The sequence below is a fragment of the Sander lucioperca genome, chromosome 11 (assembly GCF_008315115.2).
Source record: "Sander lucioperca isolate FBNREF2018 chromosome 11, SLUC_FBN_1.2, whole genome shotgun sequence".
NCBI lineage: Eukaryota > Metazoa > Chordata > Actinopteri > Perciformes > Percidae > Sander > Sander lucioperca.
The window spans coordinates 21,692,281-21,709,473 of record NC_050183.1 but is presented as its reverse complement, the minus strand read 5'-3'; the positions used below and the strand labels follow the sequence as shown (position 1 = coordinate 21,709,473).

The window sequence follows — 17,193 nt, the reverse complement described above, 5'->3', positions numbered from 1 at the left end:
ATGTAAATAATAAAACTGGGAGACGAGAGAGAGAGAGAGAGAGAGAGAGAGAGAGAGAGAGAGAGAGAGAGAGAGAGAGAGAGAGAGAATAGCTCCCTCTCTGGAGCCCTTCACTGAGGGCGATTGTTTGTTCGACCTTGAATCTTAATATGTCTCCGTTGTGCACCTGTTTCCTGTGTGTGTGTGTGTGTCTCTCCAGCCTGTCATCATGCCAATGATACCCAGAATTCTTTGCCTCCTTTTTCTCTGGAGCAACACAAAGAAATCTGTGTTACCATGCCAACCGATGAAAGCGCTAGACTCCCACCCCCGTATAATCCGTTTTGGCTGCCCTTCCTTGCCTGCTTTCCGATACCTTAAACAAACAAATATATTCAATAAATGTCATAAGTGTCCTGTACATTTAAGTGCATTTTTGTGCAAATCACAGCTGGCGTTGTTTCTGGAGATTGTAGAAAATGCAGCTTCATGCCTGATAAGTGATTCTCAAAAATGCATCTGCATTAACGGAAAATCAACAGGGTTGTGTGCAAGTCATGAAATGTGGAGATCCATGGTTTCTGCAACTGCACTCAAGATAGAATATGAGATAAATTATTTTCTGATTTGTGCTCCCATTTTAATCCTCCATATCTTATTTACACTGTAACAAAAAAATGTAATCAAGCAATGTCATGATGTTACTATCTACTCTAGAAATACAATTTATTTGCAGAATGGTCGAGTCCAATCCTCCGCTTTCTTTTCAGTCAGCTATCTGAGGCGACTCTAAAGCTAGTCCTCTTTCTCTTCAAAGATTCAACACTAAAAAAAAAAGTATTCTACTAAGAAATTAACACCATTACACTGCATCAAGACAGCAGTAATTATTTGAGCCTCAGTGCCCCTATAATGTCTGGACGACCCTTTGCTATAAGTTTTAGCAGCAAACATAACAGAGAAACATCCACAAAATTCCTCTCTGACAAGGGTACTACCTTGTGGCACGTACTTTCTGTTGTCTAGTCCTGTTGAACAAAAGCTAAACTTTTGCATCAGCTGCTTCCGTAACCAAAGATGATATGTGTTTGTGTAATGAGTTTTGTCAGAAAATGGGGGCCTCATAAGAAACGTCGCCCAGAAACAGAACAAACACTTCAACCACCAGAACACATCACGATGTACAAGTAAATGGGGTGGAGTGTTGGCAACAAAGATGATGGTGATAAATATATGTACTGTATGATTATAGTCTAGAAGGTGGAATAAATGTGAACATGATCATGTTCTGGTGAAGGGCTTACTGTATGTGTGTGTATGATTGGTGTTTTCAGTGATTACTGCAAAAATTATGTGTGAGATTGTGTGCGTGTGCAAGCCTGTTCTTTCTTTCCACCAGGCCTACATGTACAACAAACGGGAGTTCCCAAACCCCTGCCCATCCTCCCATATCCAAAATAATCCAAACTGCTTAATTTCTGCTGCAGCTTCTCTCATTTGCCGCTGGAGAGCATCGGCGCCCCTGAGTACCAGTGAGAGTTGCTGTCTGTGACACCGCCCCCTAGTGGAAGCGCTATGAATGGTTGACTGTGGCTGTCACTCACTGCCGGGTAAACGTGGCCTATGGACTCGCTGTGTCGCCCGATGTGGATTTCATCGTCGTCGTCCTCTGTGGTTTTGCGGTAAACGGGGTTGTCGAAGTTCATGCTCTTGGTGTTCTTGCGTCGCCAGTTGCGCCAAACCAGGTATCCACCGGTGCAGAGTAATCCGATGACCACTGTGGCAAGGATAGGGACTGCATGTGTTTAACACACACACAACAACAACAGACGGCGGGAGCGTTAACACAGCCCAGGGGACACAGAGCGGCGCTTTAAGCACTCACACACACAAACACGCCTCGCACACTTTACTTGATGTATTGAAGGCTCATTATTTTCTGTCTTTATTTTTCAAAATGGTATCTAAGGCACACCCGTAAGACAGGTTTGTAGGCGAAAAATTGGTTTCTGACACATTGTTAGTTTCTTCAGCTAATTTTGCTAATTGTTTGTAGCATAAAATGAATTGTAATGTTATGGTAGCAAAAAAAAAATGGAATTCATTGGCGTTCATATTGTTTTTCAAAACACATTTGTAAAATAAAAACAGTATAGGAATATCATTTACAGCACAAACACGCTGAAATAATTTTGCTTGTAATTAGGGATGCACTACATGAGGAAAATATGCAATATGCGATATATATCGTGCAGCCCTACTTGTAATTACATTAAGGCCCTAAAAGTACTTAAACAACTCGTTTGTGGTTTTCTTGAATCTCTAATATGCAGAGAATATCCTCAACTGTGCTTACCACAAGAAGACTTTGTTTACTGTAGCTAAACTGCAGTCATCAGCGCATCAAACTCTTTGATGCATGAGGACATAAAATCCTTGTAAAATCAGCTTATACCAGGATTACCCACAGTGTTTTACATTGGAGGTGTGCCACCTCGACAGAAACAAACTTTTAGAGAAAGTTGTGTCTGAAATTAAACATCACCCATCACCTAATCTTATTTATAACCTAATGTCACTTACTTCTACTTAACATTTGTATTTATTTCTTACTATAGCTATGTTACTTTATATACTTATTTACTTGCGCTTTTCTTACTATTATTTTACCTTGAATTTGACTGTGAGCAACTGTAACTAAATAATTTCCCTGACGGGATCAATAAAGTATTCTGATTCTGATAGCACACAGCAAATGCCATATATTTAATAAGTGTGGCTATTGTTTAGGCATTTATGTACAAACTAAATTAATCACAAGACAAGTCTTGAATCTGGGTATTTTTTTTGTTTGAAAACAATGAGCCTTCATACTGTATATATACACATTCTATTACATTCCTAAGTCTCATTCTTATATAATGATCAAAAACACATAGACATTAATGCACAATTTGTAACAATGAATGCCTGCATACACCATCACACACCCCACATTCACACGCTCAAACACAAATACATGCATACACAATGACTGAACCACATACACACACACACACACACACACACTTTTCTTTCAAAGATTATTTCTTTTGGAATTGTAGGTCTTTATTTGTATAGGACAGCTTAGACTTGAAAGGGGAGAGAGAGGGGGAATGACATGCAGCAAAGGGCTGCAGACTGGAGTCGAACCCGCGAGCGCTGCATCGAGGAGCAAACCTCAATATATGGGTGCCCGCTCTACCAGGTGAACTAACCAGGCACCCACACACACTTTTCTATTGAATCTTGTAGCATTCAGGTCCTGAAGCCAATGATTAGGGTTTTGGTTTTGGTTTTTTCTGCATCCCCTGTGGAAGCCCAATCTAATTGCTCTTTTGTTGGATAGGCACTTGAGATCCCTGTGTGACTGTGCTGGAAACCCCAGATCCTCCTTTGTTCTTCTCTAAATGCTCACTGGTTTAAAAAAAAACATCAGCTTTTGTCTCATTTAGAAATGTTTTCACTCCAATTAGAGAGCGGCATAACAGCCTGACTTTGGCTAAATACCGATAATCATTGTTGGGCTGTTTCCCCTTGTGGAGCTGTGGGTGGGCGTGGTGCATTAACGGATGTGAACGGAGAAATGGGGTGTAGAAATCCGGCCCTTGTGGACCTCCAACAATAATTAATGTTTCAAAGCTGCCAAAAATTGCAGAATGAGGGGATTTATGGCTGCAATGAATGGCAGAAGGATAGAATGAGGGATAGAGTGGAAAGGGTTAACAGTCTCGGGGGTTGTTTTAATGAGCTGACATCTCAAACGTTGAGAATGAAAAGAGAAAAGAAATTGCTTTACGATGTTTTAGAGATCCCATAATTTATCAAAGTATTCAACACTAGGGAATTAGCGACATATGCTGCTACTATAAGGTCATTTGCACATTTAGCTGGTTTCTCAGTTACTGTAGGTTATAAATTAATTAATTAAATATTTCCATAAAATGAGATTATCATTTTAATTAAATCTAATAGAATAGATTGACTTTACTAAGCTGGTTTGATTGTAAGAACTTGCATTCTCTTTGTTTGCCCACCTTATATTAGTTGTTGTTGCATGGTAGCCTAATGGTGTTTTTTCTACCATGACAATAATGTTATTTCCCATGTCACAATTTCCACTGCTCCAAGCCAAAAACACAATTTTATCTCGTTAAGCCCCTTTCCCTCCTATTCAAAATCTGATTCCAGTAACTGTGTAACTCACTCTCAGTCCAGTGGGTCAGAAAAATAGGTCAGAGCACTGGATTGATTGCAATGTGAGCATACTGTATGATTAGAGTGGGGACATGAGCTTAATGTTATAACAGCTGGTCAAATGTGATGACAAAACATGAACTGAATTTCCCATTTGCTCAAATGTCATTAATAATGACGTAATGTGCACAATACAAAGGCGATGGCTGACAAGCTGGCCCATAATGGCTTTTTCTAGCCGTAGGCCAGGAGGCTATTGTTTGGATAATATCACAACTCAGTACATTTTCTCAATTACTAAACTATTATTTTGTGCTTAAACATCCGCTGAGGCTGACATATGACTTGCATGTTCAAAGGACAAAACATTGTTACTGTTAAATCTAAAATATACTCATTTTAATCAGTCAGGTAGGAGAACAGACACTCACACAAACCCAGTCTCTCACACACACACACACACACACACACACACACACACACACACACACACACACACACTAAAATACCACATCCACATACAACATGCAAAACTTGAGAGACAAGCAGAGACGGAGAAGCGAGGAGGGAGAAGCAGGCAGGCATAAAGCAAAGGCAACACAGCGAGAAAGTAAAGAATACTCACCGATAGGAATGACTATCCCCAGAACAGCTACTGTGATGTTGTTACCTATGAGGTAGTGATCACTTGCAGCTGAGATGAAGAAGAAAAAGAGAAAGAAAAATAAAGCTTAGCAAAAAGTTTTCTTCCAAAACACCCTCCCACAAGACCTTGCTAGAGAGAAACACAAGTTTGACGCATCCTGCTGGAAAAAAAATAGTTGCATAATATAGGGGCAGAGAATCCATCTGATTTCACTTAGGACTGCTTAAAACAGCATGTGTAAATGAAATGCGGATGAATCATACCAGGATGACATATAAATGCATGAGATGCGTTTTAATATAAAAGGAGACAAATGCAATTCCAGGAAGTAATGCATCATTATTTGCACTAATACAACTCAAAAACTAAGTTTGATTTAGGAAGCAATGCATCTTTCAATTGAGGCTTGGAACATGGTGGATAGCCCAGCTGACCTTGAGAGTGAATGTAAAAACATGATTTTGTCATTCATTTTCCTACAGCATGTCTTCATATTGTGTCAAAGTAAACATTCATTCTAGACGTGCTTTGTATCCCTACTCCCCTTCAACTCTCACCCCAACATGTCCGTGTGCAGAGTGACATTAATCCTGCTCCCAGCCCTCCTATTAGCAGCAGGCTAGCCATTAGCCAAAGTGTGATCAGAATGCTATAATGAAGTCTAGTGAGAAAGATTAACAGAGAAGATCACAGTGCTGGTCCTGCATACCGATTAGCTCAATCTAGAAAGAGACTCTGTGCAGTTGTATGCATGGAAAACACACAGATGGGAGGTGATAAATGGGGCATGCAATTAAGACATATTTTCTCTCATAGATGAACTGCACATGCACACACACAGACATACTGTAACATAAAGAGGCACAGCAGGTGATACCACGTCAGACTGAGCAGTGAAGCGTCTGAGTCCTGAGTCAGCAGAAGTGAATTTGGCTTTTCTTAAAGTATGAGTGACGTGCAATGGGTCCTAAGACTCTAAAAGGTGGATTAATAGAATGTTATTAAAGCAGCAGTTAAGAAAGAAGCAGTCTTAAAAGCGTAGTCAAAGAGAGAGAAATGAGAAAGAGGGAAAATCAAGAAAGAAGAAAAAGTCAATTTCCTTAAGACTATTATTGTTGGAGGGATTTTAAGTTAAAAAAGAATTTGCTGTTTGCCTCTATGATACGTCCCTATTTATGTATATCCCTACAGTATATTTGGCTCCTTTAAATATACCTATACCCACCTATCTTAATGTCTAGGTTACCTACAGTAGATAATATTAAAGTCAACATATAAGAACTTAAATATTATTTGCATGCATAGTTACACAGTTAAACAGTTTTTGCATGCTGTAATCATTCCTCCTGTTCATACAGGCCATTAAAATACCCTTTTTCTTACATGCTTGCAATGCAAGTGATACGGGACAAAATCCACAGTCCTGGTTTTGTGCAAAAAGGTATTCCAACGTTTATCTGAAGCTTATATGAAGCTTCAGCAGTCTGAGTTAATCAAATGAAGTGGGTATCTTCAGAATTCCCTATTTTGTTTCAACAGACATTTTTGGTGCTGAGCTGCAGTGAAGGGGCTTACTGCCCCTTCACTGCAGCTCAGCACCAAAAATGTCTGTACAAACAGGTAATTTGGTAATATAAAAAACTTAAAACAAAAACACATGTCTAACACAGACTAGAAAGACTGATGAATAATTAGAAGAGCACATTTGTAAGAGCATAGATGCATATGAGCTCTGTGTACCAGCTGTGGTTTATCTTTTATTCCTGAAGCTCCTGGTTCTTCCTTGTTCCTCCATGCCATCTGGAGCGCCGCACAAGTGTAACAGCTGATGCTGGCACACTTGACAGCGTGCACTGAGTTGAAAATTATAACACATGGCCCATGGGTTTGGAGACGCGTCATGCCCCATTTTCTCATCCGTGTCTGCTCCACCTCTCATCTGGAGCACTTGTGGTGTGGTGAGGAGGCTGACAACTTCAGAGACTAGAGAAAACGTTCTTGCATCTTAGTAACTCTGAAAAACCCAGGCCTCCAAAGTGATACGACTAGATGTAGCAGACATTCTCTTTGCTTCCCTGAAAATCACTTTCTCTCCTGCCTTTTTTCCATCCCATCTTTTCTTATCCCTGTAAATGCTGTTTTTTTCCTCCCAACAGTGTGTTGTTTTTATAACTCTCAACCTCACTGTTCTGTTTAGTGCTCTGTTAATTCTTTTTCCTCTATGGCCTCTTTATTGCCTCTTTATTGCCTCTCACTGTACCTTCTCTTTTAACAATCCTTAGTTTTACTCCTTGCTCTTTATCTCATTAATTTCCCCATCCTCCCTATGTCGCTATCTCTTCCTTTTCCTCCAACTCTCCCACCCACTTTCATCATCCTTCCTTTCTCCTTTCCCTCTGTATAGCTTTTTCAATCTCAGTCCTCGCTCCCCTAGTTTCTCAATATAATGAGAAATGTCTCTGATGTAAATGCAATATTGTCAATTCTGAGTTCAAACAGAAAGTAATTTTTCTCATCTGCCAACCACTTTTTCTTTTACTTCCCTCTGCTTCTTCTATTTAATCTTTAAGTATCTATCTATGTCATTCAGGTATAGGACATATTAGCTAAATGTTCTTCTAAAGTGTGTAAGTAACTGTATGAATCAGTATATGTTTGGACATATACTGTACAATACTATTGTTTGTTTTACTGTTAGTCTCCTGCTTTGGTTTGAAAAGGGGAAATGCAATTGCATTGGAGCTAGTAGAACAGAAAAAAATCCATATATAAAAGGCAATTTGGAGGATTTATTGAGTTTTTGGCAACAAGAATTCAAACCAAAATCTGAAAAAACTGATTTCTGCAACAAAAATCAGACTGCATGTGGTGTGCAGTACAGTGGTTTATCAATTTTGATTTGCGGTGCTATCAAGGGTTCTTCTCTGCCTCTATATGTAATTTAAGTCTTAGTGTGGCTTTGTAAAGCATTGTTACTGTTATATGCAGCTGTCATTGCTTGTCTGGGCATCAAACTGTAAAGTGGTATTTTTTTGGCCCGCCAGCAAAGCATGATTGGTGCGAGAAAGAACTCACGCCACGAGAGCGACAGTGAAAGAGAAGAGGCGAGAGAAAGAGATAGAGAAAGACAAAGAGAAGAGCCTGTCAGAAAGTGATGACAAGTGATGAGAGGTGTAAGGTGAGAATGGAGGGGACTGTCGTTTGTTAGCTCTGACAGCTCTGTTAGACGCTGCTCATGGGGGACCGACAGCAAGCAGGCCGAGAGATACACTAGTGTGTATATTGTGTGTGCAAGAGAGAAAAGCTAAGGGGAAAAGAGGATGTAGATAGTAGACAGACAGATGGTCAGACAAAAAGAAGCCGGAGAGAGGGGAGGGAAACTGATGCAAGTAGTGTTTTTTTACTCCATGCTGCTTTGACGGCAGGTGGTAGTGATAGTGATAGTGATGGCAATAGAGCATTACAGTCACAGGAGAACACACATACTGTATGCGAACAAACTCACATTCCAGTGCACAAACCCTGCTCACCATGATTCTTACCTCTGTGGGAGAGGTTGGCATTGCTCTCTTTCTGAATGCTATTGGGGGCCACTGGGCCCAGTAGAGGCGTGTGTGTGGATGTGGACTTCTGACTGGTCCTGCTGAAACTGGTCACCTCTGTACTTGTGGCCGCGGGGGTCCGAGGCGGCTCAGTAGAAGTTATCCTGGGGGTCTGAGGCGGGGCAGCAGTCGTCAGCCCTCTGGTTGTGGGCCTGAGTGTCGTAGCAGCAGAGGTGCTAGTGGAGCTTGTGGTTGTGGTAGGGGGAGTCGTGGTGCTGGTAACAGTTGTGCTAGTTGTTGTAGCGCTTGTTGTCGTGGTTGTGGTGGGAGTTGTAGTGGTGGTGGAGGTGGTTGGCACAGCTGTTGTTGTGGTTGCTCTGGGTCGAACTGCACATAGGAAATAGGAAAATAATATATATAAGTATTTTGGGTTTTACTTTACTTTATGCTAACAGCTGGCAAGTATGTCGACCACACGAGTTGCAGTATTTTGGCGGTATGTATCAATACCCAGCATGTAATGAGACATGAAAAGATTATAGGCTGACACACTCCCAGCTCCCCAGAGTTTGAAATAGCAAAATCATACCATAAGGTAATTAAACCGATGTTCAAAGCAATTAACTGCGTTCTGCTTTTACGCATTACATAGACCAAACTCTTCAACTTCAATAGTTAGTTTTGTTATGCCTAGAATCCTTTATTTGGATAATAGACATTTTAGAAAAATAACAATATAGCATCATGTGATTCTGTAAAATCAATACAAGATAATTATTGCCATAGCTTTCTACATTAACAGTCATTAACATGACTAATGAACCTCTGCTTTGTCTTAGAAGGGAGGTGTACAGTATATCATCTATCACTTTCACCACCTTTTTAAAAAGTCATCTTTTTGTTTGTTTATTAAAGAGGGACAGTATGATAAACATTGTTGCATAGGGAGAATTATGTATATAAGATGTCTAGCTCAACTGGCATCTTATTATCAACTCAAATATAGTATTGCATATAACACATATGCATACGTCACCATTGACACCTTTCTATTTATGTTATCAGACAATTAAATGACTAAGTAATAAAAAAAAGTGATTTGATTGGGCATTTCCAAATACATGTCATAAGATTTAATGGTTAGTGCAAATTATAGACAGAGAAACAAACCAGAGAGCAAGAGGAACATAATATTAGGGGACTTTTTATCAAACCTTTATAAGGGCTCAGCAGAAATATTTGTACTACATTAGGAAGTCCAAAAATTGTGAGTGAAAGTGTTTTCTCTCTCAGTGCATACTCAACGGCGATGTTTCCTCCCCCTTCCTTTCTCAGAGGGATTCTCTGAATGGTGGCCTACATTCATTACTATCTCTCTTTCTCAGCTGCTTTCTCCTCACCTGTTCAAAAATGAAACAGTGCGGGTCTATTAAGGATAACAACCTAACAATGTGCTGACTGTAGAGGCTAGGGACTGGCTGAGCAGGGGGAAATAAGGTCTGTGAAATAATGGAGGTTTGCTGGGAACACAGGTAAGCTGGGAGACTCCCTGACCAGCTTCCCAAGATAGTGTTACATTAAGCGCAGGTATCAAATTCTCTGAAAGAGTTGGCTTTTTAATCAATCATTAATATATACAATACGATTAGATTTTGCATTGTTGAAGGCTGATACTGGAGACTACTCAATTTGGATAAAAGCTGCAATAGCCAATACCGTTTATTTGTTATGGTTTAAGACAAATCTGAATATGAATGGGTATGAATATATACACTTTATTATGTACAGTATATGAGCAGACAAATTCCCCACCAGCAAGAATACTTTTCATACTATTATTTTGTATTTATTATGTTAAGCATTTACTGTATATATTTTACTGACAATCCTAAAATAATTCAGTGGATGTCCTCAAATGTTACACTTCAGGGTGGGGGGCACACGTGGGTATACAAGTATAGGAAGCTACAACTCTAGCACTAAAACCTGTAAAGAAATGAGTTGGTCTAGCTCTGGTGAGAGCAGAACCTAAATCATATTTGAAATGACAAGCCAATATTCAAGTCATCCTAGGAGACCGAAAAATAACCTATTCGTATTTCCTTCAGCCTGTTACGGCATGGGGAATGTTCCCCATAGCCATCCATGTATAAGGTTGGATGCCATCCAACCTACTGAACAGTTAAAAGCAAAACATTGATTTAAATATATGCATAAATACTTAATTAGGAGGTGGACTCCTTTTAGCAGCGTTGAGAGAGTAAAACCAGTTTAATATCCGTATGGCCTGGTACTCCATCATGTCACTGTGATTACAGCGATGTAGACTTCATGTGACATTCTCAGCACAATCCCTTTTATTAGGTGCGCTCCTGGACTCCTGTGATTTATTGGTTTCAGAGCGTGACCAACTTACCTATAGCACAGCGCCTCATGTCTGGTCCCAGCTCCATGCCATCAGCACAAGCACACGTGTACTTGGGAGAGTGATCTGTGATCTGGGGGGCCTTCAGACAGAGGTATTCACAGCCACCGTTAGGCAGACTGCCCATGTTGCAGGTATCTGGGGCTTGATGGACACAAGCAGAAATAAAAAAGGATTAAAAGGGTTTGACAAATATGAGTTTGCACATTTTCCCACACACATGAATGAAATAAATTGCTTTACATATTTAAGCCTTACATCTCCGTTGAAAACTGAAAAACTTTGAAATGTATGACATTTAATAAAAACTTGGTGCTTTTTTCTAAATGTTCTTTAAATTGAAATCCCATGTCAGCTCCAGGGTGATGAGCACAGAGGTTTACGTGTACTGTAGAGCAGAATAGTTAAGTGGAAAAGGCTATTAAGAATTGAAGACAAGCCCCAGTTTTTGGTCTCAGTCAGCATCAAAAGCATCTAAGTAATTGTGAATTTAAGCCGGTACTGGTATGGACAATTTTTTAAATGAAAAACACAAAGAACTAGAAGGGCACTCAGAGAGCGTAGACCTCCGTCAAGGCATGCACTATCTCACAATGTTAATGCAGTGTGAATTATTTTTCCAGTTGGGAACTAATTTTATATAAATAATATATAAAAAATAATTAAATAAATAAATGCAGCACAAACGCATGTCTCGCAATGTTAATGAAAGTAAAAAAAATGTGTGTATCCACCCCCTGATTCAGATCCGCTCCAAAATTTAATGGGTATTCCTTGGCCCATGCCAACTGAAAACATAACCTCCTTGGCAGAGGTAAAAATCTAAGTCCCCGTACAAAAGTGACTACAAATGTAAATTAAACTAAACAAAACACAAGTACATGACTATCTTGGCATATGTAACTAGATTATGTAATTGTTTTTCTTCATTTTATTTTTGGATATTTCACTTAATCACACTTTATTACACTTAAATATTTTGGGGATTTTTTGTGTGTCCGATTATTATGAATTATTTCTAGGTTTGAGTACTTGTAATATCTACAGGTAAAGTTTAATGAAGCTTAGCGTAAGTTTAGCCAGGAAGACTATCTTATGTTACTCACTCATTCTCATTCACCTCCCTTGTGCAGTCAAAAGTTTCAAAACTCTTTAAATGTGTCTATAATTTATGTAACTATACTGTGGTGTGATTGCGGGGCTAATACTGGACCCCAAATTTAGATCTAAACATCAAGTCAGAGCACAGAATCTTGAACATTGTTAGCTTAGTTGTAGTAAACAACATCTAATCAGCCAAAGTACTTGTACTACTTACTATCTATTAATCGTATTGTGTACCATACTGTAAAACAACATAAAAAAGATGCTAGGGACACATTTTAAAGTGTTATTTAGAAACCTATAATTATTCCACGGCCTATTTTCCGGTACAGGGAAGAGATGCTTTGGTTAAGGCAGGGGTGTCTTGTTTTTAATCTCTGCACCCAAATAAAAAATGTACATGTAGTTTCCCAACCTAAGACCTAAGAAAAATATTGCTACTCTTGTCATGTGGGGAAGCACCAAAAATAGGTCAGGTTGCGGTCGATTCTGCCTCCTGACTTGTGCGTAGTTTTAAAGAGCAGCACATCAGAGGAATCATCACCCGTCAGGGGAACATCCATCACGACACACAGTGAGATTCTAATAAGCTGGGAGTACATTTGTGCTTGGCGTACAGTATCTCATCATATCAAGTATATAATATGAACAGCTGTCTAAATGAAACTCCAAATATCTTATATACCTGCCTTTCATTATTAAAAAGAAATGAGGCTCTTTGAGTAAAAGCAAGTCTTTGAAATGCCATGATGACAAATTATAACAACACATGTAAATTGGATGGTGGGGAAAGAAATGTGGAAAAGGAGAGGAGAAAAGTGGAGGGAAAGAAATCAAAGAACAGAAAGAAAGAAAAAAGGAAGCATTAGGAACATACATATAATAAGATAAGAAGGAAGGATATGAGGACAAGCCTTTGAGGAAAAGGAAGTAGAATACAGGAGAGAGACTGAGATAAAATTTAACTAAATTATGTTGTTTCGAAGTTGCAATAGCTTCACTGTCCCCTTCTCCTCTTCTGCACTGCCTCCCTTAGGTCTAGAATAAGAACTAAAACATGTGACATAGGCTTCAAAGCACAGCTGGATGGACAAAAAATAAATAGATAAAAAAGGGTAAAACAAAGAGAGAATTGAAAAAGAGAGGCTTATTTGAGGAAGTGTATCAAAAAAACTGAAGACGTTGACATATGGCCCCAACTCATTCAACATTTGTGGAGGTGTACTGTGTGATGCTCTTCCCCTTTTTGGGTTGTTTAGATTAGCACATTTTCTGACAGGAATAAAAGATATGAAAGCAAGAGAGAAAGATAAAACATTGAAATAAAGGGACATCGCAAATTGCTTTCAGTCATTGTACATTTTATCGAGAATTTCACTTATCATTCAGACCTACTAGTATCCTCACAGGGCAGCTAGAGTCCAGTAAGGCCTGGTTGTTCACTTTGGAAAAAAAATCCTGCTTAATTCTGTGGTATCTCTTTAAGCAAAACTCTTGATTTATTAATAATAGAATGCAATTTGCTCCCCAGTGGCACTCAGACACGACTGCTTTGAGCTCAGAGTGAAGGGAGAAAACAAAGCATGAAAACACAGACTCACACAAGCAAATTACTGTCAAACCCCCACACACAGACACACACACACACACAGACACACACACACACACACACACACACACACACACACACACACACACACACACACACACACACAGGCTCAATTAGCATGCATACACGCAGATGCTCGTTCGCACAGCTGCATGCATCCTGGGAAAAATACTACATCAAAACACATCATTTGACAAGGACAACATACACATCAATCTAATCACCACCAGGTTATTTGTTTATTACTTCATCAGACAGTTCTTATGGATTAAGTGGATCCTTTGGTACTGTAGGCTACATGTATAATTCAAGGTTTCGTTACAAGGGAGTGGGATGTTGAAAGGATTATTACTTTTTTGGTTATAGTTTGTTGTTTGGGTTAGAGGCGCTTAGATCAAGTAATCATATTATGTAACTGACCAACACTGAGCAAACATTCACACACACTGACACCTGTGTTTTAACTTATTCTGTTTGATTATAACCTCTTCTCAGGGTAATGTTAGGTGAGGATTTGTTGGGAATTATATACCAATGAGAATGGTACATGTTTCAAATTTGTTTATTAGGATAAACCCCTTGAGATGTATCATCTCGTTTTCGAGGGGGTCCCAACATATAACACAATAATTACATAACAGAGAAGTGAAAAATCTAAACAAAACAAAAAACAAACAAAACAAAAACAAACAACAACAACAACAACACCTGCATATGTTCATCAATACATTACAACCACCAAAAGGCCAAGATGGCCAATAGTAAGTAAATAAGTAAACAGTAGAGTATGAGTGAATTTCTAACTACAGTCAAATATAAACATTAGGTATGAACAGTAGATATAAAAATAGCATGCATCTGTAATAACAGAGGCAGTTTATCTTAAAGTGAGCAGACAGGGCATATTTAAACAAACCAGGTAAAGAAATTGATTTCCACAGACAGATTATTCCAATCTGCTGGAGCCTTAAACTTAAAAGCTCTTTTGCCAATTGTTTTTTTTAACTTGCGGAACAGAGAAGTAGAGTTGAGTAGAGTGCCGAACTTCATAGTTTGATGTATAAGGTATGGTACATGGTACATGGAGCAACTATGATCAGAGCCCATTATTCCCAATTTGCAATTCAAGCCCATCACCTGTAGCTTCTCTTCTAATCAGTTCGCTGTGGCTGCTACAGGCCTAGAAAAAAAGAAGCACCAAACATGTCCATGTCATATTGTTGTTGCTGCATGTCTTACCCTTAGGCTGCCTCTGTTCATGAAACACCACCAGGTCCAGGGGGTTGTTGAGATGCTCTGCCACCTTTGCCACATCATGTCCCGTCAGTCGGTTGGCACTGTATATCGTTTCATCCTCCAAGTCGGTCCAATATATGTGATCCTGAATAAAAACAGAGAGAGAGACTTTAAAGAAATACATCAGTACACACAAGTTAAAAAAAAAAAGAAAAGACAGAACAAAAGCTGTAATATCTGAAGATAACAAAAGTGGGCTTCAACAGTAAAAAAATATATTTTTTTTAACTCCACAGGGAGTCTTCTTCTCTTGAGAAAAAACACTGGTAAATTATTGTAAATGCTTAAAACAACTTGGGTTTATTATCAGTGCAAAGCTGGACGTAGTTCGACATTTGGCTGGGTGTACAATGTGTTTGTAGCCAGTGTTGGGTGTAACGCGTTACAGTTTTGTTACTTTGTAACGCGTTACTGTAACGTAACTACTTTTTCGGGTAAAAAGTAGTGTAACGTAGCAGAGCAATCATGGCAAGCGAGAAGCAGCCAAAGCTAACTTTTGAGAGCGTTTTAAGCTTCGTGGCTTTTTGCTGGCCGGCGCTCTGAGCCAGGCAGACATAAAGCTGACAACCTCACAGATGGATGCGGTGGAGATGGGCTCATGCATACCCTGCTTTTAAAAGTAACGTAAAAGTAACAAGTAAAAAGTTACTTTCCATAGGGGGTAACTAAGTAAAGTAACGGATTACTTTTTTAAGAAGTAACGAGTAACGAGCAAACACTACTTTTTAAAAGTAACTTCCCCAACACTGTTTGTAGCATATCTAAAAAATGTTCACCATGTTACGGTCGCTTCTTTTCCAATGACTGCGTATGGCAAAAATACTTTTCGGGCCATTGTGCCTCGCGTGATGAAAGCAGGGGTTGTAATAACCTGTGTGGCAACTACACCATATTTGCATTTGCATAAGGTTGAGCTTGTCTCAACTTTCACTTAAGCTTTTTTCTTTCTTGCTTTCGATTTTTCTTCCTCTCTCTAAGACTTACTCACAATTCTCTTTAGGGATACTACAGTATAAGCTGCACAAATGGTTATGACAATTGGTTTCCATGGCAACTGCAGACTGCTTCATCTATGCAGACACACATCAATTAAGAAACACACTAAATGACAGCAAGAGAAAATCAGGAGGTGAGTGGGAGATGGAAAGATGGCCTGTATAGGCATTTTTTCATTAGACTGAGCTTGTGTTAACAGTTGCATGGTCTTTCTAAAGGGCACCGACCTGTAAGGGTCTGGCCACAGATTTGCCTGGTGTGTGTGTATATGTACGTGTGTATCTCTGTGTTTGCTTCAGTCATAGCTGTAATCCACACTCTCCATGTGTGCTGGGTTATCAGCTGATTTAACCTTTCTCTCACTTTCTCCTTTTCCATCTTTCACTGAGCTCTCTATCGCTCCATCTCCACTTCACTCAGATTCAGATAACCTTTACTTATATGACAGCAGCACTGAAACAGTGAAAGACAAATATCAGCCATGTTGATAAAGCAATACTCAAATCTATCATTTCATCTCTCCCTTTGCCTTTCTGTCTCTGTGGATGTCTTTCTCGGTCTCCGTCAGTCTCTGCCTCTGTTTTTCTCTCTTTCAATTTCTCTACTGTCAATCTCTGCATCTGTCACCTTTTCCTCACATTGAAAGCTTCAAACAGCAATGCAGACCTAAGAAGGTCATTGCTCTTCATTGCTAGATCAAGGTGAATCTTCCACACACAGAACATACTGTAGACACAGGCACGTGCAAAAGCTCTCCTGACACAACATTGCATCACTTCAGTCATAGCTGTGTATGTCTGTGGTTGTCAAGAGGGTGAGACTACATCTAAACGGATACGAAGTCTTCTACGGGTCAAGGAGAGAAAAGCCTTTGATGATTTTGTCATGATTTTGTCCCAGAAGGACCTTATAACAAATGCTGAGCCCTTTTTGACTGACACATCTGCCTGATACTTAGATGTCATGCCAGAAAACTACAAACGAAAGCTCAAACAAAGCCAACACTCAACTTTCGGAGCCATTGATTGTTAGGGTTTTATTTGTATTTATTTGTTCTTATCAGCCGAAGTTATGAACAAATGCTTGGTGTTAAATCTGTGTACGAACCGAATGATATGAGGACACATTTTGCGTTAATCTCCACTAAGCTGCAGAAGAGTGTTAAAGCCTTTTCACATGCATGGCACACCCACACAGGTGTTTCTAGTTATTTGAGCTGATAAGACCTCTTATCTGGACTGTGGGTGTTGACAGATAAGGCTTGACTGACATTTTACTCAAGTAGATCCAATTTCAATATTCACTTAGACTGTCATTCATTTAATTGATCCCTGTGTAGTCTATATCCACGACTTTCCAC

At 39.4% G+C, this 17,193-nt stretch overlaps 1 protein-coding gene across 6 annotated transcripts in view; it reads right to left on the bottom strand.

The window, feature by feature from the left end:
* The window catches only part of lrp8 (low density lipoprotein receptor-related protein 8, apolipoprotein e receptor), a 196,917-nt gene that overhangs the window by 7,162 nt on the left and 172,562 nt on the right, over window positions 1-17,193 (bottom strand). The window contains exons 14-18 of one of the 6 annotated variants that reach the window (XM_031283863.2): window positions 14,781-14,922; window positions 10,820-10,972; window positions 8,392-8,790; window positions 4,841-4,909; window positions 1,584-1,774 (exon numbers count right to left, since the gene is read on the bottom strand). In XM_031283863.2, the coding sequence (XP_031139723.1) occupies window positions 1,584-1,774; window positions 4,841-4,909; window positions 8,392-8,790; window positions 10,820-10,972; window positions 14,781-14,922 (954 nt within the window). Of the gene's footprint in view, window positions 1-179; window positions 1,775-4,840; window positions 4,910-8,391; window positions 8,791-10,819; window positions 10,973-14,780; window positions 14,923-17,193 lie in introns of those variants that run through there. The other 5 variants (XM_031283864.2, XM_036006980.1, XM_031283861.2 and 2 more) reach the window with 5 other exon arrangements.